The 22830-nt window shown below is 37.2% G+C and overlaps 1 protein-coding gene across 14 annotated transcripts in view; it reads left to right on the forward strand.

Annotated features, from left to right (window-relative positions):
* Positions 1 to 22830, forward strand: part of DOCK10 (dedicator of cytokinesis 10) — a 255238-nt gene that overhangs the window by 112409 nt on the left and 119999 nt on the right. For all 14 annotated transcript variants that reach the window (XM_032401129.1, XM_032401125.1, XM_032401123.1 and 11 more), the window contains exon 3: positions 7920 to 8009. In XM_032401129.1, coding sequence (XP_032257020.1) covers positions 7920 to 8009 — 90 coding nt within the window. The remainder of the gene's footprint in view (positions 1 to 7919; positions 8010 to 22830) is intronic.

The raw sequence follows: 22830 nt of genomic DNA on the forward strand, positions 1-22830 counted from the left end.
GGAGACCCCCCAGAAACTAGAGTGGCACTTGGCACAAAGCGGGTGGAAAATGAACATTTATTTCATGAATTATCTTTCAGAAACATATTTGAGTATAAAGAGAATGAAGTAATTGGTTTTGCTTGATGAGGAGGAAAGTGATCATTAATACGATACTTTCCTCTTTGACACAACCCAACATATCACCTTAAGAAAACAGCACTAATAAAAAATTTAAAAAAAGAAAAGAAATAATTTAAAAATTTTAAAATTTTAAAAATTTAAAAAAAAGGAAACAGCACTAAGATCATGATCCCCTTCTCCAGAAGCTCATTCGGCTGGTCTGGTGCCTGCCACATAGCCACTCTCAACAAAGGCTGATTTCCTCTCCGTAACCCTTAATGTACCTGCTTTCTGTTACTAGGCATGGGAGAAATCACTTTGCATCTGTATTTCAAGTACCCAACGCAATGTCAGGCTCGTGGGCTTTCAGTGAAGATTATGGAACATTGAGTTACAATCGTCTTCTTCCTGGTGAAGGAGCTGAGGTAGAAGCATTTTCCGTTGTCTTGGCACATCCAGTGCGTGGGTCCTGGGAGCAGGCATTACCATCTTCGGGACCACTTGCATCATAATGAATCACTAAGAATAAGGAGTCTAGATGCAATTCTTAACTCATTCATTTCAAAAACATGTGCTACTTCACTCATTGTATTTGCGACTCTTGCTTTTCTCATCTTTCTTTTTGAAGCAGTTAGTAATAGAAACTTAGGACCAAAAAGTAAGGAACTTAGTCACCAAATTGTGGCTTCGTAAAATAGGTAAGGAGAGTAAGGAAGGAAAAGCAAGAACTAAAGAACAGTTTCAAGGACACACTGAATCATAGTGTTGAGTGATTCAGTTTGAGAAGAGACTGATTAAAAAAAAAACAAAAAACAGCAGAACAAAAAATGAGAAAGCCAGAAATGAGTTTCCTGCTGAATAACAGATACAGAAAGCCTGAGGTGGAATCACCTCTGGACTTACAAAACCTTAAATAAGAATGTTCAGAGGTCTGCCAGCTAGGACGCTGCGGAAGGCCACCCAATCACCTGCATTTCAAGCCTGCCCACGCCAGCCAAACTGCTCTATTTCAACTCAGCTCTATGGCTTACCTTCTGTGAGTTAAGCTGCATATATCAACGGCACCAGTATGAACAAGAAGCAGTGCTTACACGTGAAAGGTTATGCTTTTGACACTGGGCGGTGCCATTTTCCAAAGTCAAAAGTCTATGTTGCACATGCGAAATGGCCTGCCTGAAGAGTTACACAGTCTTCTCAAATCCCCTCTTCATCTCAGTCGTTCAGAATTAGTGTCTCCCAGTTCCCCAGGGTATCCTGTAGTTTTCATTGGCTCATTATTATTACTGAGTGAATCGTGAATTCTTAACATACCACTGGCTTATTCTTTCCACAGTATGTTTTTAGCTATAAAAAGCAACTGGTGTATGGGGACTTCCAGACTCAACCGCATGGGTCATTTTGGTGAGAGGAAGCAGAAAGACCTCAATATCTTTTAAGTTGAAAAGCAGAAAGGTTCTGAGTCATTTGTGTTTTTTTTTTTTCTTCTTCTTCTTGCTTTACCTAACATTTTATAGAACTCTCAACCTCTTTTTGGTCCTTGGCTTCTGAGCCTGAAAAGTAGGCTTTAAGTGGCTCACAGTGTTCATGCAAGAACATTGTAATTGCAATTTAAAAGCTAAGTGACAGTCTTTGTCAAACTAGATTATTTCTAAGTTCTAATATTCCTCTCGTTTATAAGCTAATGAGGCTGAGATTTGCAAAGGCTCTTGTTCAAGGATGTAGAGTATCTGTGAGGACAGAAATCAAACACGAGCACCTTGACTTGCTATTTGCGTTTCTGTCTACACAGCATGTTTATGGTCAGCTGCCTCTTAGAAAAATAAGATGCACGATTAGGGGAAATATTAATTCCCTGAATCCCACAATCAGTACCATCAGAAAATTGATATGGTAGTGAAGAATTCTAGAGTGCTTATTTCAGTTGAGTAAGAATATGTGGGGACCTCTCTGGGCTTGATCGAACTAGGAACATAGACACAAAAAGTGTACTTAAAGGCCAGTACATAAATATTCATAGCAGCATTATTTGTAAGAGCCCAACAGTGCAAATGTCCATCAACTGATGAATGAATAAATATAATGTGGTCTATCCACGCGATGGAATATTATTCAGTCATAAAAAAAGAATGAATACTGATTCATACTACAGCATGGACGAAACTTGAAACCACTATGCTAAGCTCAAGAAGCCAGTCACAGAAGACCACATATGGTATGATCCCAACTGAAATGTCCAGAATAGGCAGGTCCATAGAGACAGGAAGTCAGCAGTTGCCAAGGCCTCAGAAGAAAGAACAGGAAGTAACTGCTAGTAAATATGGAGTTTCTTTTGGGCATGATGAAAATATTCTAAAGTCAAAAAATGATGATGGTTGCACTACCCTGTGAACATATATAAAACCACTGAATTCTACACTTTAAAAGGGTGAACTTTATGGCATGTCAATTGTGTCCTAATAGCACTGTTATTTTTTAAGACGGGATTTTTCTAGGCATTAGCTAAGGGTAATATAAGTGGTCAGAGATAGGGTGCAAAAAATCATAATATGTGTCTATATTCAAGTACTCCATTCTTTAAAAGGAATAAAGAAGTATACCAAAGAAATAATAAAGAACATTGGAAAACATTTCATTTATTGTTATCTTTTATTCCCAAAGAGGATCTAATGTGGCTTCCTTACATACCAGCATATATACATATATATATATATATATATATATATATATATATATATATATACACACACTGAATTAATCACTAGCAGAGCTTTTGGATCTAAAATACTCCAGAGTGAAGCTGCAGACTTCATGTATGATACAGACAGTAGATTTCACAGTTCAGAGAAGAGAAAATGTACGTTGGATGAATTAGAAAAGATTTTCAAAAGGAGCTGGTACCTATACTAAGCCTGAGGTTAGGAAAGAACAGGGAAAGGCAAGGACTTTTCTGAGAGGAGGAGAAGCACGGACAAGGCTTTTGCAGGAATGAGTCCAGCGTGGAAGAAGGAACGTGAGCAGCCATATGGAAAGATGTGGGGCAGGTTGGATGTAAGCGGGTTGGCTGGTGTCTTAGGCCATTGCTCGTCACGGGGCCATGTCCGCAGGCCTCACACCGAGCAGGCTTCTTCTCTGTGCCTCCCTGGAAAGTGAGCTCAGACCACAGCCTCCGAGTACTTGCCGAGAGAAGGTGCAATAAGTATATTGTTGGAGCACTGTGCTCTGTGAATGTTCACATTTTCTCATATGTAAAATGTATCCTCTTTAGAGGAGGCGAGACACATTTTGGAGCCTGGAAAATGAATCACAAAAAAAAAAAGAAAAGAAATTACTTGCTCAGTGTTTTACCAATCCAAGAGTAAAAAAACCTTAAACCAGGTCCCCAAACTTCTCTACTTATATTCTTATTTTATTTTACTTTATTTTACTTATTTATTTGAGAGAGAGAGAGAGCAGGGTGGAGGGGCAGAGGGAAGAGAATCTTAAGCAGACTTCGCACTGAGCATGGAGCCCAACATGGGGCTCCATGCAGGGCTGATGTTACAACCCTGGGATCATGACCTGAGCCAAAATCAAGAGTCAGACAATTAACCAACTGTGCCACCCAGGTGCCCCCTTACTTATCTTCTTAAATACTGTGATAGATAAGTCCCAGTGCTTGACTTGGCTGGATGATGACAACTGTCCAATTATGGGCAACTGCTCAATTTTTGTGCACATCCTGTACACTTTAAGTTCAGCAAAACAAGAAGGACCTCCCGCTTAAAGCACAGTGAATAAGTTAACAGGGATAAAAGGTACAGCACAGGGAATATAATCAGTGGTGTTGTAATAGTGCAGTATGGTGACAAGTGGTAGCTATGGTGAGCATAGCGTAACGTATAGAGTCGTCAAATCACTATGCCTGAAACTAATGGAACATTATGCATCAACTGACCTCAAATTTAAAAAAAAAAATAATGAATGAATGAGTAAAGAGGAAATTATTGAGAGGGTAAGCACAACGAAGGTATTAAAATGATATTCTCGTGTACTTAAAAAAATAAAATCACAATACTCTTCTGAATGTGATAAAAAGTGTTTTTCAAACAATTAATGCAGTATAAGTGTCTACTCTACTAGAATATAAGGCCATATCAGTGTCTTAATCTGAAAAATTCGGTGAAGACCACTTTTAAACATATGCTTAGGTTGGAATTGATCCGTGAAATGTTTGTTAATAGTCTTAATTATAAGGCTTGTTGAATTCTCCAGCTTCAGACTGATTGATGACTATAAACACCATCATTTTTGTCCTTCTTTTTAAGCAGCTGGGATCTACAGTACTGTCAAAGGAGGTTTTTGCTCAGCCCCGGGAGAGGAAAAGCAGCCCTTTTCTTAAGACTTTGACCAGTGGCCTTCGGCCAATTGAGAAATGTCCATGATGTGCTTGGAATGAAGTCTTCTGTGGTCACTTCAGCCAGCAGAATGGTGGCTGTGTCCAAGCCACAGAGACTACCCACAAAAGGGTGGAAGGAACCAGACAGTGATAGGGCAGTAATTGAAGATGTCTGAGTATCATGGACCTGAAATTGCAAACACAGGCCTGCATGGCTCGTTTCATAAATAAAACGACAGTTTTTATTTCCAAATGCCTAATCTCTGGACAGTAGGCCCCTTATAAAATTCTACCCCCTTAAGAGGAGCTCGGCCGAGTTCCAGTGCTGTCTCGGATCCATTTCATGCAATTGAGCTCTACTACTTGTCGACCAGAAGGTTTGTAAAAGAGAACAGGAAGTCTGCTGTGGCCAAGGCAATTTGTAGTAATCTGAAAGCATCTAATTCTCAGAAAAGAAGTTCTTCGTAACCATATTAATACCGTTAACAAATATGACCGCATACTTCTTTTCTTATTCGATCAATTTACCTTTGCTTCAGTGGAGACACATTCAAGAAAACATGATTGGAAGGGTCACAATTCTTAAAGTTGAAACTTTATGGAGGCCTTCTGCTTTTTCAGCCAGATTCTCCAGTAGCACAGCAAAATACAACTGAGATCAGTAGATGTCATAGGCATTCATTATACACGTATGCCTTTTCTTGTGCCTTGTGTATTATGTGCAAATGGGAAATAATGCAGCTTGTAAAATAATGTTTTAGATTTATCACATGGTTACATGAGGGTGATTCAGACTCAGTTGTCTTATTTTAAGAATCAACATCATTTCATAACCAGAGGTCATCAGGAATCACTCCTAGCCATTATACACATGGTTATACACACGATTTGTTTTTATAAGCTCCAACCTGAATGAATTTCCAGTCTCATACATTGCATATGTATTATGCATTTGGGGCTCTATCTTTACTGTATGACATTCATAAATCAAGTGGCTATGTGATTATCATTACTGGAAACTTGAGTCCGGATACCAGAAGCTTACCATTAAGGAAAAAAAAATTTCTTAAACCAGCTCAGTCTTCGCCTGATGGTATTACACCACAGAGCCGTGATCTTAGTGGAACACTAGGTAGAGCTACAAAAGAAGTTTACATTTGAGTCATGCTACTCTACTCTCCATCAGACGTAGAGTATTTTAGAGCAACTATTATTTTTTAAAAGCAAAGAAACAATAGGAGACTGCGCAGGATAATGAGAAAGAGGAATGATATTTTTGTATAAAAATGTATTATAAAATAATGGGTGAAATATATAAAACTGTTTTAATTAGAGAGAAAAAAATCCCTAATCTTGCCGGTAGATTGTAATATGTAATGTTCCCTGGAAACACCAAGGAGGTTGACACGGTGTATCTGAGAATTATCTATCCAAACAGGAAATGAATTCTCCCCAGATAATTGAAATCTAGGAAGAATCTCCAAAACTCAATTTTAGCATGGATTTTAATCTTTTACTTCACACTTTCAATAGAGTTTATATACTGTTCATCTTCTAACAGAGTGTACAACATAAAAGAAGCAGGTTGAAAGAGACAATTCAAAAGGAATCAAAAATGTAAAATCTAAATAATATGTCCTAAATTGGTCCTATCATACTTGACGTAGGTGTATCTACATTCGACTTGCCTTGATAGCCATGGCCTTGTAGCACTTCCAGACTCTGTTCACAGAACTGCAGTGAAATCCTCTGATCAGGGGAACGCAGTCTACAGCTGCATTTTAGGATGGGCATTGATTTGTACCATAGGATCTATCTATACATACATATGACATATCTAGAACTTAGTTTTCTCATTTTTTATCCTCTGATTTTGTCAGATTCACATGACATTCTTCCTCTTTCACAGTATCTAAACCCCATGCTCCAAAATATGCACACGCAGGTGCACACACGCACACACACACACACGCGCTCATAGACACACACGTGCTCACACAGCACACACACACACTTACACACACATACTTACACACACACTCAAATAGAGCACACCATCATGCATCATCACATACCCACACACACAGACTCACACACACTCCTGCAATACACCTGATCATGTATGCTCATGCGGACACATACCAGACACACACACACATGCAGAGAACCCACATATCCATACTCACACACACTCAACACACTTAACAATATTTAAATACCCAACTAGACACTGAAGTTATAGTAGGGAACAGAAGAGATCCAAGTTCTTGCCCTCAGGGAGCTTATATCAAGAGTGAAGCAAAAGGGCGATTTGAAGAAAACATGAGTCTCGAACTGAAAGAAAAGGTCTGATGCTGCCGTTGGTGGTAGCTCTTGTTGCCGCTCTGTGACCTCAGAAGACCAAATTCCCTTAGCCCCTTCCCTATCCATCTTCTCCAAAACTTAGGAGGGGTTTTGAGATTCTCATCTGTTTCCTTAATTAGTCTAGAAAAAATGCCTTTCATCCAGAACAATTCAAATGAACTTTAGTTTGTGTTTTAGAAACTCTGATGAATCATTTGTGGATTTGGGGATATGCAAAGGAAAAGACCCCAAATGTTGGTGCCATGTATGTTAACAGACTCATCACCCCAGGGCCCCTGGAGCCACCAAGTAGTACAGTCTAAAGAAAGCTGGGGGCTGGTGAGGGAAAGCTACCGTTTTTAGGGTGTACCACACTCCCCCCAGCTTAATGGAACTGAAGACTCTATGTCATATAAAGAAGAAACAATCTATGAAATTCTGTTTTGGATGTTTTATTTTAAGATCTTTTATACTTTTAACTTACATCTATTCATTTAATGCAGAGTTGTTTGTTGAGCACTGAAGTTGAAAACGTTTTGTTTATTTTAACAGAAGTAATGACACCAAAAGCGTAAGTTATTTTTTTCTTCAAGATCCAGGTTTACTGAACTCCCTCGCTTTCCTCCCACCCCTAAAATTGTGACTACGCACACACACACACACACACAAACACTCAGAGCTTCTAAAAAGGATTAACTTTACCTTGTGGATCTTCAAGAAATTATTTACAGTATGATTAAAATCATGATGCTTTTGTAAGTTTTCTCTTTCACTTCAAATTTATTTTAGGAGCACAACAATAACAAAAAATAGAATAGAAGTAAGCTAGTCGAAATATATAGATGGCCCAAGTGTTGTTTTCTGCAGCCAAATGAAACAGCCTCAAATGATGAACTTCACTGATAGAGAGTAACATTGGGGAGCTATCAGAGAGTTGGCTCTTCTCTCCCAGAGAGTGAAAGTTTCTGTCTTCTTTTACTGTTAGATGCTAAGATCTAAGGCACTTTTCTATTTTTTTTTTTTTTTTTTTTTTTTGTATGGTGGGCTGCTCAGTGCTTCTAAGTTGAAGAACATAATTTCTTTTTATTGTTCTTCCCAGACGGCCACGGTGTCTTGGGATATCCGGACGTTGTACTCCACGGTACCTGAAGATGCAGAGCACAAAGCAGAAAATTTACTGGTGAAAGAGGTAAATGTGTGCTTCTAGTCCTTTATAAAGCTTTGTTTTCCCCTGGTGGTGCTCAATACAACTTCCTATTATTATTGTCTTCCTCTGTTTCTCAGTAGAGAATTCCAGATGCTATGATTGATTGATATCTTTCAGCTCGTGTCACCTGTAGATTCTTTGTATTTTCCTGTTAATCAATTTTTCATTATCTGGTGACTCTTCAGGTTTTGGACTTCTTTTTCTTTTGCTTTTACATCACTTAAAATCCTCATATTGAGGAGCACTTCTGTATTCTTAATGGAAAGATTTGATTTTATTTTGCTTACCTAGACTGAGTTGTTGGCAAGGCCATAGGATGTGAGAATTTTGGATAACAGAGTTTCTATTTTAAGAGATAAATTTTTGGGGTGCCTGGGTGGCTCAGTCAGCTAAGTGTCTGCCTTCAGTCAGGTCATGATCCCGGGGTCCTGGGATCGAGCCCCACTTTGGGCTCCCTGCTTCTCCCTCTCCCCTTGTCCCCTGCTCTTACTCTTTTTTGCTATTTCTCTCTCTCTCTCTCTCTCCTTCACAAATAAATCAATAAAATCTTTAGAAAAAGAGAGAGAGATACTTTTTTTTAATACTAACTATGGAAATAGTTCATGGTAAATCCCTGCAGCTATGATAAAAATCTGTTATTATAGCATTTGCTTGCATTTAGATGGTAAAGAGAGACCTACAAAACTGCTTCTTCTTCTAACCAAACCTAGGATGCTTTAGGGCAGCTACTTAGAAGATGCTTCTGGAGTGAATAAATGAAGCTAGCCCTTCCTTTATAGAAAATGCAGTGGGAAAATTTAGCACAGGTGAAACTGAATCCTGAGAGAAAATGGTGTATCCCAGTTAGGATTTAATTAAAGCTACATTCCATAGCAAAACCCTTTCTTAGCTCTTAAACACATGTGCATGAATATAAGCTAGCTTTATTAGCATATGTATTAATATCAATCTGTATTAATCATAACATGCTTTATGTTATACACTTCAGTCCAAATCTTTTGCCATAAATTTACGGGTCTTTTTTTTTTCCAATTCAATATTTTTTCCCCAAAGTTCACATTAAATTACTGCCTTCTAAGGAGTTAAAAAAAAGGAAAAAGTACAGGTCCAGATAACATCAGGATATCTGGGTGTACTATTTTCATATTTACTGATAAAAGTAATAAATGTGACATCAGTACCACAATATTTTGTTTACAGTCACCTTAGAGGAAGTTTTCATATCTGGTAGGGCATCACAGTTTAAAAAAGAGTTGGCAAATCATTTTTTACACACAAAAATCAGAACCGGTGAGACAAGGTCTACAGAAGTTCTTACGTAAATATGTAAATAGGTGTTAACTTAGGTAGGATTTGAAACATTTATGATATTGAATTCATAACTGGGAATATTTAACCAGTTCTTCCTGAGTTTTTTTTTCCCTGAAATACTGCACTTTTATGTAAAGGTCTTTAACTTGTTGTTAAATTTATTTCTTTATAGTTTATAAATTTATTTCTTGTAGTACTTTATACTTTTGTTGTAAATGTGAGAATTTTTTTAAAGATTTTATTTATTTATTTGAGATAGAGCGCGCATGAGAGAGAGAGAGATCATGAGCAGGGTGGAAGGGTAGAGGAAGAAGCAGACTCCCCAATGAGCAGGGAGCCCGATGCAGGACCCTATCCCAGGGTCCTGAGATCATGACCTGAGCCAAAGGCAGAAATTTAACTGACTGAGCCACCCAGGCACCTGCAGATGTGAGAATTTTTTAAAACAAATTCTTTTTCTTACTGTTCATTGCTGATATTTTTGAAAATATATTGACTTTTGAATATGTATAACTAGCTCACTAAACTTCTTTATCCAAATAGTTCTTTTGTAATGTTAATTTTTGTTTTCATTTTTTACTTTATTTTTTTGCAGATAGAGAGACACCACTTATGGTTCTTATTTGATTTTTAAGTATGTATCATATCATCTGCAAACAATTAAAACTTTCTTTGTTCTTGCCTTGTTTTATTATCTGATATCTCTGAAACAATGTTGAATTATAATGCTCATATTGGCATCCTGTCTTAATTTTTATTTTAGAGGGAGGCCTTTAGCATCTTTGATGTTTTATGAAATTTGGTGTTATGACAGTTTCTGGCATAAAAGAAATGTCTAAGAAGGATCTTTCTTGGTCCCTTTAAGTGCTTCTAAAGATTGGCTACCCTATAGTATGAAATCCATATGCAGTCTTTTGGTATAATAGCTTTACCACTTGAGTTTAGCTCGGTAATAAAATTGATAGGTTTCTGTCCTGTGGATCCATATTTGTATTTCTGGTATAAACTTCCTTGTTCAAATTGTATTTTTTTTTTTTTTTTTAAGATTTTATTTATTTATTCATGAGAGACAGAGAGAGAGAGAGAGAGGCAGAGGGAGAAGCAGGCTCCCAAGGAACAGGGAGCCTGATGCGGGACCCGATCCCAGGACGCTGGGATCATGACCTGAGCCGAAGGCAGACGCTTAACCATCTGAGCCACCCAGGCGCCCTCAAATTGTATTTTTACCTTAATACTCTACTCCATTCGAATTGCTAATATTTTATTTCATACTTTTGCATTTATATTCATGAGTGAAATTGGCTCTAGTTTTCTTCCTCACTTTGGTATTAGACAAATGCTAACTTTAAAAAATTGTGACACTCTCCAAATTTTTCTATCTTCTGGAATAAAAAAATAAATCAGTGAAATGAAACAGAGTATCTAGAAATATATCCAAGTAAATATGGTTACTTAATAAATGACAAACACGGCATTTCAAATTCTCAGATATCTCTCAAGGGTAGGTAATTTCATAAATACCACTTGGTTATTCATTCTGGATGAAAATAAAGTTCTATCTCACATTAACACAAAAATTAATTTCAGATCAATAAAAACAATTTTAATTTTAAAAACAAAAATATTAAAACTATAGGAGAACATTTTTAATCAGAAATTTAAGGGAAATGGACAGATTTAAGCAAATAAAAATCTTTTATATGATGAAGGGTGCCATAAATAAAACCAAAAGAAAATATTTAATCAGAGCAGTTATTTGTAATTTATTATATCTTTTTGCCACACATACACATACTCTTAATTTTCAAAATCCTACAAATTAATAATAAGAAGATAAATAACCCAAGAAAATATGAGGAAAAGACAGGAGCAGACAGTTCAAAAAGAGGAAATGCAGTTGGCCAAGGGGCACACAAAGTTGCCAACATTTACTTATAGTCATGAAAATATAAATTAAAACAAAAATTATGTATAATACTTGTATGAAGAAGAATTTTAAGATGAATATTATTTAGTGACAGTAGCAATATAGGAATTAAACATTATCACACAGTGTTTGTAATATTTGCATGTCTATAACTTTTTGAAATGTAATTCCAATGTATCTTTTAAGTAGTACATATAAATGTGTAACATGCATATTATTTAAAAAAACACTGGAGCATAAAAATATAATTACAAGCATGAGTATTGCTACACTGAACAATTTGTAATATCACTTGATAAGGGTGGGGTTGAATAAACTTTGGCACATTTATATTTTATAAAAATATATAACCAATAAAAATGACATATATTTAAATGTATTAGCTTGGAGGCCCATGATATGTTGTTAAGAGAAAGAAGTAAGTTGCATAATATATAGTATGTTAGCTTGAAGGTATAAAACCTATAAATATATACATAAATATGGCTTATTTATATAAGGCTAGAAAAGTATTAAAATCTGTATAATAAACTCATAACATTGGTGATGTCACAAGTTTGGGATTATAAGGGGAAGGGAGAAATTGGTTTTCAGTTTATATGTTCCGTATTGTTGCATTACAAATGTATTTTTGTAATTAAAAAAAATATTTTGGAAAAAATTAGTTAGAATATATCTTAAAATGCTTTCAGAATTGGAAGCAACCCAAGTCTCTCTCCTAAAATTTTCTGAAGTTAAAATCCAACTTTATTCTTTGAGTCATTAGTTAGTTGCCTTAAAGATTACATCAAATTCTTTTATTATTATTATTATTTTACTTTGATAATGAAAATATCATACAGAATGATCAGAATCCCCTATGTATTTTGCTTTATGATTCCACCTGCTGGGCTTCTCTGTCCCTCATAGAAGCCAATTAAATTCATCCCTTACAGTCCATTCATAACCACTTGTAATAGAACCACTATGGACTTATAAACATTTCCACAATTTTAGGGACTTTTCATTTCATGGTCTTTTTACCTCTTTCTGTGTGCATTGGGTATTTGTCCATTTCTAGGTTTTCAGCAGTCTGCTTTAGGCTGTGAAAAATAGCTGTCACATGAACCAAGGGTTCTTAGCTGTCTTAGCTGTGGGTCTCTGGTACCTGAGGCTCTGAGACCTTGGATTTGGTGGCCGGCCTGCTGTAGCCCTTGGCTCTTCACACCTGCTTGTTCTATTATCTGGCATGCCTTCAAGGTGGGGCCAGTCAGCTCAAATCCTAAATCTCAGGATGGATTCAGAAACCCCACCCCCAATCTCTGGATCCAACCACAGTGTCAAGTTTAGCTACTTTCCCAGGGGAAGGGCAACCTAAAAAGCAGACCAGTACAACACTGGAGACATCTGAACATATTCTAGGGTTCCTAGAGACCTTTAGTTTTGTTGTTGCTTTCATGAACTTCTGTACCACGACTTCCAATGGCCAGATTGACCCCTGTATTTCTGTAGTTTTCTGAGAATGTCAACTTCTGGGAAGAAGAGATTGACCACAAAATTTGCCTTTGTCTTGCTATTTCTTCTGGGGTGAAATTTCCTGCCTTTACCTTTGTTCCTACCTTTCAATTGCTTCCAGCCTGGGGTTATTCCTGCTTTCCTCACTTCCACCCTTGGCTTCTCCTCTCTCCTAAGAACTGCTCCAAGGAAAAGTCAAGTACAATGTCTTTTACCTTCGATCCCAGGTATCTGCCCAAAATTTTATGTTGCAAGTCTCAGGACAGAGCATGTGTCTGGGCAACATGAATGAACCTTATGCTTTTCTCAACTGCATGGATCTAAAGTAGAAAAAGGAAAAGAAAAGAAAGAAGAGGAAGCCTGGGAAGAAATTACTTTCTTCCCTGCTAATTTTTCTGTATCACTAGCTGTGAAAACTGCCAGTTTGCTTGGTTTTAAGGATGGGAATAAAGGGAAGCCTGTACTTAGAGGATAGGAAGAAGAGAAACCCCAGTTACAAATATCACGTGATAATAATAGAACATGAATAGTCAAGCCTGGAGACAGCAGATAAAAAGAAAGGGTCACCAGAGAGCTGGGTTAAGACTGAGAAATGATCCCAGAGAATTATGCTGGCCAGAAGTCTCAACCCCAATAGGTAATAGCAGCTAACCTTTATCGACGACTTTCTTTGTGCCAGATACACTTCTAAGCCCTGTACTTGCAGTGATTATAAACATATGTTGCTGCAGCAGCAATTTGTAATGACGAGGGAACTTTTATAGAAAGATTAAGCGAGTATTCAGCATCACACAGCTGGGACAGATCCAGCGTCCCCACCCTTGCCATGCAATCACAATGGCCTCTGGCCTCTTAACCATGATGCTAAGTGCCCAGAAGATGCTTTACTACAGCTGTCCTCTGGAAGGACTACGGCCCTCAGTCTCCTCCCTGACAATCCCACTCATTTTGGCCAGGTAACTCTGATGCATATAGTTAATGACCCACACTTTGAGAAACGTTGCTGGATTTTTGAAACCAGAGTAAGCCAGCACTTACTCTGAATGAAATGAAATGAATTCATTGACGTTTTGCAGAAACACGTGTTTCCCTTACAGCCTCTGCATCATTGCACTAAGCAACCTTTGTGGTCCTCTCTGCAATAAGTGCCCTGTAGCTCCCCACGGGGTGGTGAGGACAAATACCGTGGTTGCTAAGCAGTAAACTGGCATGAATCCAACTTAAACACATCCAGTTCAATACTGATTTTGAATTATCTCTCACTTTACTCCACCTTGACAATTCTCAGTTCCTTTTGAAAGGCAGCGAGCATTCTTTTCTTTTTTTAATCTGGAATGACTTCATATTTTTAATAAGAGTTTAAATAAAATGAACAGTCTGTCCCTTTTCTGTTTTATCTGTTATTAATTCTCTTCCTTGTCGATTCAATATAAGTCTAAATATTCCCCGCACAAGAGTATAGGTTTATTTCACTAAAGCACTTCACAAAGTTATGATAAATTATCATCAAGCCATCGTTGAGCAACATAGTACATATACGTATATTTTTGAGCACTTTTTGTAATGGGTCTTACTACCTCACTTTATAGCCTAGAAAACAGGTTCTGAATGATTGATTAACTTGTCCCACTTCACTCAGAGTCGTAATTAAGGCCCTGGTCTCTCTGACCCCCATGCTCCATGTCCTTACCAACTTGGCTACCTCTGACCCTTTGAGAAATTCCTTTAAACCATGCATTTAACAGCCTGACCTGATGAGGGTATTTCCACTGTTCACAAGGGACTATGTCCTTCCTTTTGATACACATTTAACTTTTTCTGCCTCAGTTTCTTTATCTTTAAATAAGCACATTAATAATTCTAATACTGTGTTCTAAAAATAAATACAGCAATGATATGAAAACACTTGGAGAATAACAACTGGGGAGCAGCGTCTTTATCTGATTCTCATAAGTGACTTAAAATCAACATCTATAAACATAAAAAGAAACCAAACACTTCCGTGATAAAGCAAGCACCACCCCTCCCACTGAGGGTTGGGGGAGCAATTAAAGAGATCTATAAACAGGATGCAGACTTCTTAAGCAAAACTTCTATAGCAAAGTTTTCATTTTAATATACACAATAGAATAATATAAAGCCAGTAGCTCAGAACACTAATTAAAACTAAGCTCTCGGTTAGGTCTCTCTTAACAAAGAGAATGAAAGCAGAGAATTGAGAATTGAGATACTGTGGCCCAACAGGGAGCAAGGGTCTAGGGACCACCTCACCTGAATGGCTGAGAGAAATACTGGCAAAATAGTAAGGTATAGCAAGTTACTCTTCCAACAAAGCCCTCTCCAATTTCTGGAAACCCATCTGCTGCAGGAGTAGAATAATGATGAAGTAAGAAGTAAATCATGAATTCAAGAATCCAAGCCTCACTTCGGTCAAGACATAAAACACTTGGGGATGTTAAGAGTCATAGAAACATTAAAAGAATAGAAGCAAAAAAAATTAATATTAAAAAAATAAAGAATAGAAACAAATATCTATTTACTTTTTTTTAAAGTTTGGAGCCCAATGCAGGGCTTGAACTTGCAACCTTGAGATCAAGACCTGAGCTGAGATCGAGTCAGATGCTTAACGGACTGAGCCACCCAGACGCCCCTACATTTACTTCTATATATGAATACACACACACACACACACACACACACACACACACACACAAAGTATGTACTATCCTCATACAGACAGTATTAGGTTGTTAGGGCAAGGAAAAGTTTAGATTGTAAGCAGGTCCTAGACCATAAATACTGGCTTCTCTAGGAAAAAAAATAATGAAATAAGACCCAAGACTGAACAGGAAGTACAAATCAGACTCAATGCAGAAATCTCTAGGCTTTGGTAGAAAATCCACACTAAAAACCAACAGAACAAATGGTTGAGATAGAGTAGACACCAATTTCACAATTCCACGCACAGAATGTTCTGCAGAAAGCCAGGTCTGCAGGATGTCCACAGGACACATACACACACACACACACACACACACACACACACACTCAGTCTTTAACTTGCTAATATCCATGGAGATTATCTCAGAAGAGAATATGACATGTAGTATTTCCCATATTTATTTGACCATGAAGAAATTCTGTCCATTTTCCCCACATCTCTTGAAAACCATCTGAGAAATTCTGATGTGAATCTGAGGGAAGGAGATCATCAGAAACTAGGAACACAGTACAGCTCAAGTGAAACAGATTCTATTAGGTGAAAGAGCGCCTGACTCACTCAGTAGGTTAAGTGTCTGCCTTCGGCTCAGGTCCTGATCTCAGGGTCCTGGGATCGAGCTCTTCGTCCAGGTCCCTGCTCAGCAGGGAGTCTGCTTCTCCCTCTCTCTCCACCTCTCCTCCCGCTGATATTCTCTCTCTCTCTCTCTCATAAATAAATAAAACATTTTTTAAAAATCTTTAAAAAAATAATCTATTAGGGGCACCTGGGTGGCTCAGTCGTTAAGCGTCTGCCTTTGGCCCAGGTCATGATCCCAGAGTCCTGGGATTGAGCCCTGCATCGGGCTCCCTCCTCAGCGGGAAGCCTGCTTCTCCCTCTCCTACTCCTCCTGCTTGTGTTCCCTCTCTCGCTGTGTCTCTCTCTGTCAAATAAATAAATAAAATCTTTAAAAAAATCTATTAGATGAAACTTGACATGCATTTCATTAAGGCGGATGGTGGTGAAGAGAAAAGGAATACTACAGCTCCCAAAAGATCAAATAAATTATTTCTTTCTTTTCATGGACAAACCTCTTACCATTTGTATCAAAAGTGTCTATCTTTGTCCAGAGGGTAAACCTCTTGGAATACTAGGACACAACCCCAGATACACCCCACGTTTTGGTTGTTCTATGGACTTATCCTCATGCAGCAAATCAAAAATATACATAAGGTTAATTTCAAAGTTTGTAGTAAATAATAATACTCATAAAGTTCAGAGTAGCACCTTTTTCCAGCCTTTAAATTTCTCCTCTCAATTCCTTACCTAATTATTGGATTTTTTTTTTTTTTTCATCTAAGAAGCAAATGTGAACTCAGTGGCTCAAACAAGCTACTCTTTAGAGTTCAGTTGGGTGAAGTTGGTTACCCTGTCTTTACAAAGGGTTAAATTCTTCACATAGAAAATTCCTCTTCCACTGATTTATGCTGTTACTATGGATCACATACCAAGTGTCTGCAGTGAAGGGCCTTGTCCACTGCATGGAAGATTGGACTGGGTTTATTATTCAACAACAAGCACTTACTAAGTTGTTGATACCAAATGGACATAACACAGTCCTTGCCTTCAAGGAGCTTACCACCAGGCAAGAAATAACAGACCAGTGATCAGATTTTTCCAAAGCAATCTTACAAGTACCCCTGGAGTATTACTATAAAATGGAGAGACGAGGTCAGGTTCATATGGTAGAAAAAATTAGCTAAAAACAGACCAGAGAATGGGTTGGCTTGCTTATGTGGGAGGGATGAATAAGACTGAAGAGAAGCTGGACAGATGGAAAACTATTTTAATAGTCCAGCTGGGTTAAAGACCTACACTAACATATGGCAGTATGATAGTGGTGATAGTAAAGGGCTATTGCGGAGATAGAATTGACAGAAGTTGGTGACTGAAAAGAAAGCAAGGGAGAGGAATATGGTGGCAACTACTCCCACATGTCTGCATTGGGCTATTAGCTGGATAGTTGTGCCAGTAATTTAAGTAAGATGCCCAGAAGAAAGTAAAGATTGCTCAAGCAGGGTTGGAAGAAACAAATGAGATAATGTCACTGGCCAACAGGCATATAGAGACAGAGATGCCCAAGAAGGAGATAAATAGGTAGGTCTCAATGCAGGAGGAAGGGGTAGGCAGTTGGTCTGGATTTGAAAAGTAGAAGCTTTGAGCCTGGAACAGTTCACCAGGAGTGCCATGGGGACTTGGCTGGGGCTGAGGGGAAGGTCCTTGGGCTACACTCTCACTTAAGGCGCTAGTAAGGAAGGCCCTGCTCAGGAGGCGGAGATGGAGTGGACAGGGAGATGAAGAAAACAAGAAGATATTGATTTCTCAGAATTAAAGAAAAGTCCATAGCAACCATGAGACTATGGTACAAAATGCCAAAGAGGTATCACATAAGGAAGGGCACATTGGATTTGGTAATCAGAGTCATTGGCAGTTCTTTTTTTCTTTTAATTTATTTTATTTTATTTAAATTCCATTAATTAACATACAGTGTATTACTAGTTTCAGAGGTAGAGTTCAGTGATTCATCAGTTGTGTACAACACCCAATGCTCATTACATCATGTGTCCTTCTTAGTGTCCATGACTCAGTCATCCCATCCCCCAACCCCGCCTCCCCTCCAGCAACACTCAGCCTGTTTCCTATGGTCAAGAGTCTCCCACGGTTTGTCTCCCTCTCTGATTTCATCTTCTTTTATTTTTCCCTCCCTTCCCCTATGATCCTCTGTTTTATTTCTTAAATTCCACATATGAGTGCAAGCATATAATTATCTTCCTCTGGTTGACTTATTTCACTTAGCATAATGCCCTCTAGTTGCATCCACGTCATATATATATATACCACATCTTCTTTATCCATTCATCTGTTGATGGACATCTGGGCTCCTTCCACAGTTTGGCTATTGAGGACATTGCTGCTATGAACATTGGGGTGCAGGTGCCCCTTTGGATCACTACATTTGTATCTTTGGAGTAAATACCTAGTAGTGCACTTGCTGGGTTGTAGGGTAGCTCTGATTGGCAGTTCTTTAACAGAACATTTTCAGAGGCTAAGAGCACAACCTGATTACAGTGGGTTAAACTCTGGAAAGATGTGTAATCTTATCAAACAAGGTGTTAGTACATTGTTGTCTCTTTATCTACAAAGCACTTTGAGAGTAAACCCAAGAAAAGTACCGGAATCCTTCAGTCAAAATACTCTATGCATACCAAAGTTAAAAATATTTCAGTAGGCTGTTACATTGTATACTAAAATATTGCTTAATTCGTTAAGGGAAATTTTATAAACATAAAAAATAATATGATAAAATGAGTATAATATTGAAAAAGAAATTTCTTCCTCTGCCTCTTCTTCCTTTTCCACCATTGGGACCCAGATAGATAGCATTCACCTAATTCAAGAGAAAATTATAAACATTCAAGGTAGAAGCTGCATCATGTTGAGAAGTAAAGGATCTATTAAAGAATTTGGATCCCAGGGCGCCAGGGTGGCTCAGTCGGTTAAGCGGCTGCCTTTAGCTCAGGTCATGATCCCAGGGTCCTGGAATCGAGTCCCGCATCGGGCTCCCCGCTCTGCGGGGAGCCTGCTTCTCCCTCTCCCTCTGCCTGCTGCTCTGCCTACTTGTGTTCTCTCTCTCTCTGTCAAATAAATAAATAAAATCTTTAAAAAAAAAAATAATAAAGAATTTGGATCCCAGACATGGGAAAGAAAATTTTGGGGAGAGGAGGATTGGCTATGATTTAAAACGTATTTCATGCTGCCCATTTTTGTTAACTAAAAGAAACATACCTAACTAGAATGAAATGTATCCTGTTTCAAGAAAATAAGGAATTCCATTTCTCACTTTTATGGTTAAAATAATTTTATGTGCTTCATGTTTAATTTTGAACTGCATATTATGGGCATTGATAAAGAAACCATTCTTTTAGTCAAAGTGCCTTTGTACTTTACACAAATTGTTTGAATCTCATATGTAGAAAAATGTGCACTCAAACTTACTCAGAAATAAGAATAAGTATTTTAATAAATGATTGGGGGCTTTTTTTTTTTTGTATGTATAAATTAAGTAAAAATGAGTGCCGTTTTCTGATTCTGAATCATTAGGCAGCAAATGAATGATTCTAAGGCATTCATTCACTTTCCACCAGAGCACAATAAGCATGGTTTTCCTCACTGTAGAACTAACTCCTTTGATATAACATCAGAACTACCTGCACAATTTAAATTACTGAGAGCTATTGGGGAAAATGTAACTAAAAAAAAAAAAAAAAACACACAAAAAAAACCAACTCTCCAGATTAAAGAAAAACCATAATCCTTTCTCTTTTTTTTCTTATACTGTACATTTTTATTAATGTTTCTGTGGCAGTTTAAAAACATGGCCCTTATATTCTTTGGTAATTCTCCTATCTAGCGGTAGGTTCTACGTCCCTCCCTTTATTTTTTTTTTAATTATGTTATGTTAATCACCATACATTACATCATTAGTTTTTGATGTAGTGTTCCATGATTCATTGTTTGCGTATAACACCCAGTGCTCCATGCAGAACGTGCCCTCTTTAATACCCATCACCGGGTTAACCCATCCTCCCACCCCCCTCCCCTCTAGAACCCTCAGTTTGTTTCTCAGAGTCCATAGTCTCTCATGGTTTGTCTCCCCCTCCGATTTCCCCCCCTTCATTTTTCCCTTCCTACTATCTTCTTTTTTTTTTTTAACATATAATGTATTATTTGTTTCAGAGGTACAGGTCTGATTCAACAGTCTTACACAATTCACAGCACTCACCATAGCACATATCCTCCCCAATGTCTATCACCCAGCCACCCCATCCCTCCCACCCCCCACCATAATCCTTTCTTAATAAAATTAGTGTGAATAGAAAAAAATTTGTTTCTGTTTTGAAGAACGGGGCCCTTAATTCACTGATAAGGCTTTGTTGGAGGTTATGGGACTTTTCATTTTGTGTGTACCTTTTAAAAGTGAACTTGTAAGTTAAGCTATATTTATTTTGCAACTTCAAGTAATGGAAAAATGAGATCAAAATTTGTTATTGTCCTATATTGGACCTATCTTATTTATGTATAATAATTTTGTTCCTATCATGGCCAGAACAAAATGGATCACCCATTTTATTTTTTACACTACATGTATAACACTAAAGATAATAAGCATACAAAAGTTGATAAAGGTAAATTCAAATGCATTTATTTTCTAGTGGCATTGGGATAAAATGTACATAGAAAACCCTGATGAAAACAAAATAGTTTTGAGTTTTACATTAACGACCTTGAAGAAATTTATTGTCTTAATGTCTCATCACCAAAATCCCTAGAATAATAGTTTTGCTTCCAGATATGCAAAACTGTCCCAGCTCTAAATTAGCTTCCTCTTCTCTACAATAAAAATCATCCTATAATATTTAGTGGCAAGTGGATGGAAACACAGAAGTACAAGTCTGAAACCCTGACATATAAAAATGTTTAAAAAGAACCCATTTTAAGTTTGAACCTAAAAATTTCAATCATATTGAATTACAACCCAGATTTTATGCCTTACATGAAAAGAATGATTTCGATCATAATATTACCAAGGTTTTTAGTACTATCCATTATTCATGCCTTGACAAATTACTTGTGAGCTCTAGCTGGGAAATTAGAATGTATGTTCCCGGGTCAGGCACAGGTGTGATTTATGAAAGTCTAATTTTACAGTTTGCTCAACTGCCTTAATACAATGCAGTTTAAAAAAAACAAACCAAATATTTTGATTCGCTTCCAATTTAGATAACAATTTAGGCTGCTCTATAATTCAAAGTAGCAAAATAGTTGAAAAATGATTCTCATTTATGGTTGGCATTTGATAGGACATTCTGTTTTTACATTGTACATACATATTTACATCCATAGTAACACTATCTAGTATCAAGCAGTATTTTAAAAACTCAGACCCAAAATCCATTATTCTTTGGATTGTACCATGATTTCTGAAACTGAGTCATATCTATATTTACATCGCTTATTTTGTCCAAACATTTTTCTTTCTTTACCAAGACTGTAGTATAAGTGGTAAAAAATCATTGTGTTCAACTTATTTTTGTACCGTAAAAATCATTTCCTTTTAAAGGAATACATAGATGTGATCCAACTAAAGAAAAAAAAATATTTTCAGTGCTTTTTCTCTTTTTCTCTAAAATATCAACATATTGAGTGACCACATGTCTTGGTTGCAGGAATAATTTCATCTTCTACCTGTTGGCCTGGCTAATAGCCCCTTCTCTCATCTCTCACTTTGTAGTGTCTCAGTGTGGACAATAAATCATCCAGCCACATTTTCAATATATAATTTGCCTAAATTCACTTAATTTCATGATGCTACATTTTCAACATTTATACAATAGGCATAATTACTTCTAAACTTAATAAAGACTGGCATGAATGTGAAATTACCACCATCATTTTACAAATACAGAATTAATCCCAGTGGTGACTCAGAGTCAAAACGAACACCTTTTGTGGTTGCATACATCTTTCTGGCAAGAAACTAGTCATGTAATTAAATAAACCTCTACAGCCAGAAAGAAAAAGAATTTTGCATCTGAAAAGCCATTTATTACCTGCTTATTACTCTGTAGCCAGAATCTAATAATCAGAGCTTTTAAGAGATGGACAAATTACATTGCCAAACCCAAATTGCTATTTGAGGTAAGTAACATGATTTGAATTGATTCTGATGATTCTCTAAAGAGAAGAGGAGAGGGAAAAAATGAAATATTTTCTTTATAGTATTTTAGGGTGCCCTTTACAATTGCCCAATCTTTTCTAAAGTATTTAGATTTTTAGAACTTCCATAGTGTCATGTTTAGTTATTTCTAAAAGAAAAAGGATATAGGAAATCCATTCATTCAAATAAATATTGAATGTACATTATAAATAAAAATGCCATGCTAGAGATGATATGCCCCCTGGTCTTTCAGTTGGAGGATAACCTCAATTACTAGAGCCCACTGTATGAAGTCAGGACCCTAATGCTTTCAGTTCATAGGCAAACAGCACAAGGACCACCTTGTCACTCCATGGAATGACATGGAATGATGGATTTGGGGGCCCCCATAAAGATTCTGATTCAGTGGATCTCATGGGACCCAGGAATCTGCATTTTAATTAACAATCCTTAATAATTAATGAACACAATGCAGTTCAGGAAACATTATCCTAATGGTATAAAAGCCTTCAAGCATGTTGACCTTGCTCAGCTTTTTCGTGTCTAAACGCGTTAACAGCAGAGATAGCAAGTATAAAAGCTGAACAAGCAAACA

The sequence above is a fragment of the Phoca vitulina genome, unplaced genomic scaffold, assembly GCF_004348235.1.
Source record: "Phoca vitulina isolate PV1807 unplaced genomic scaffold, GSC_HSeal_1.0 scaffold1, whole genome shotgun sequence".
Lineage (NCBI taxonomy): Eukaryota > Metazoa > Chordata > Mammalia > Carnivora > Phocidae > Phoca > Phoca vitulina.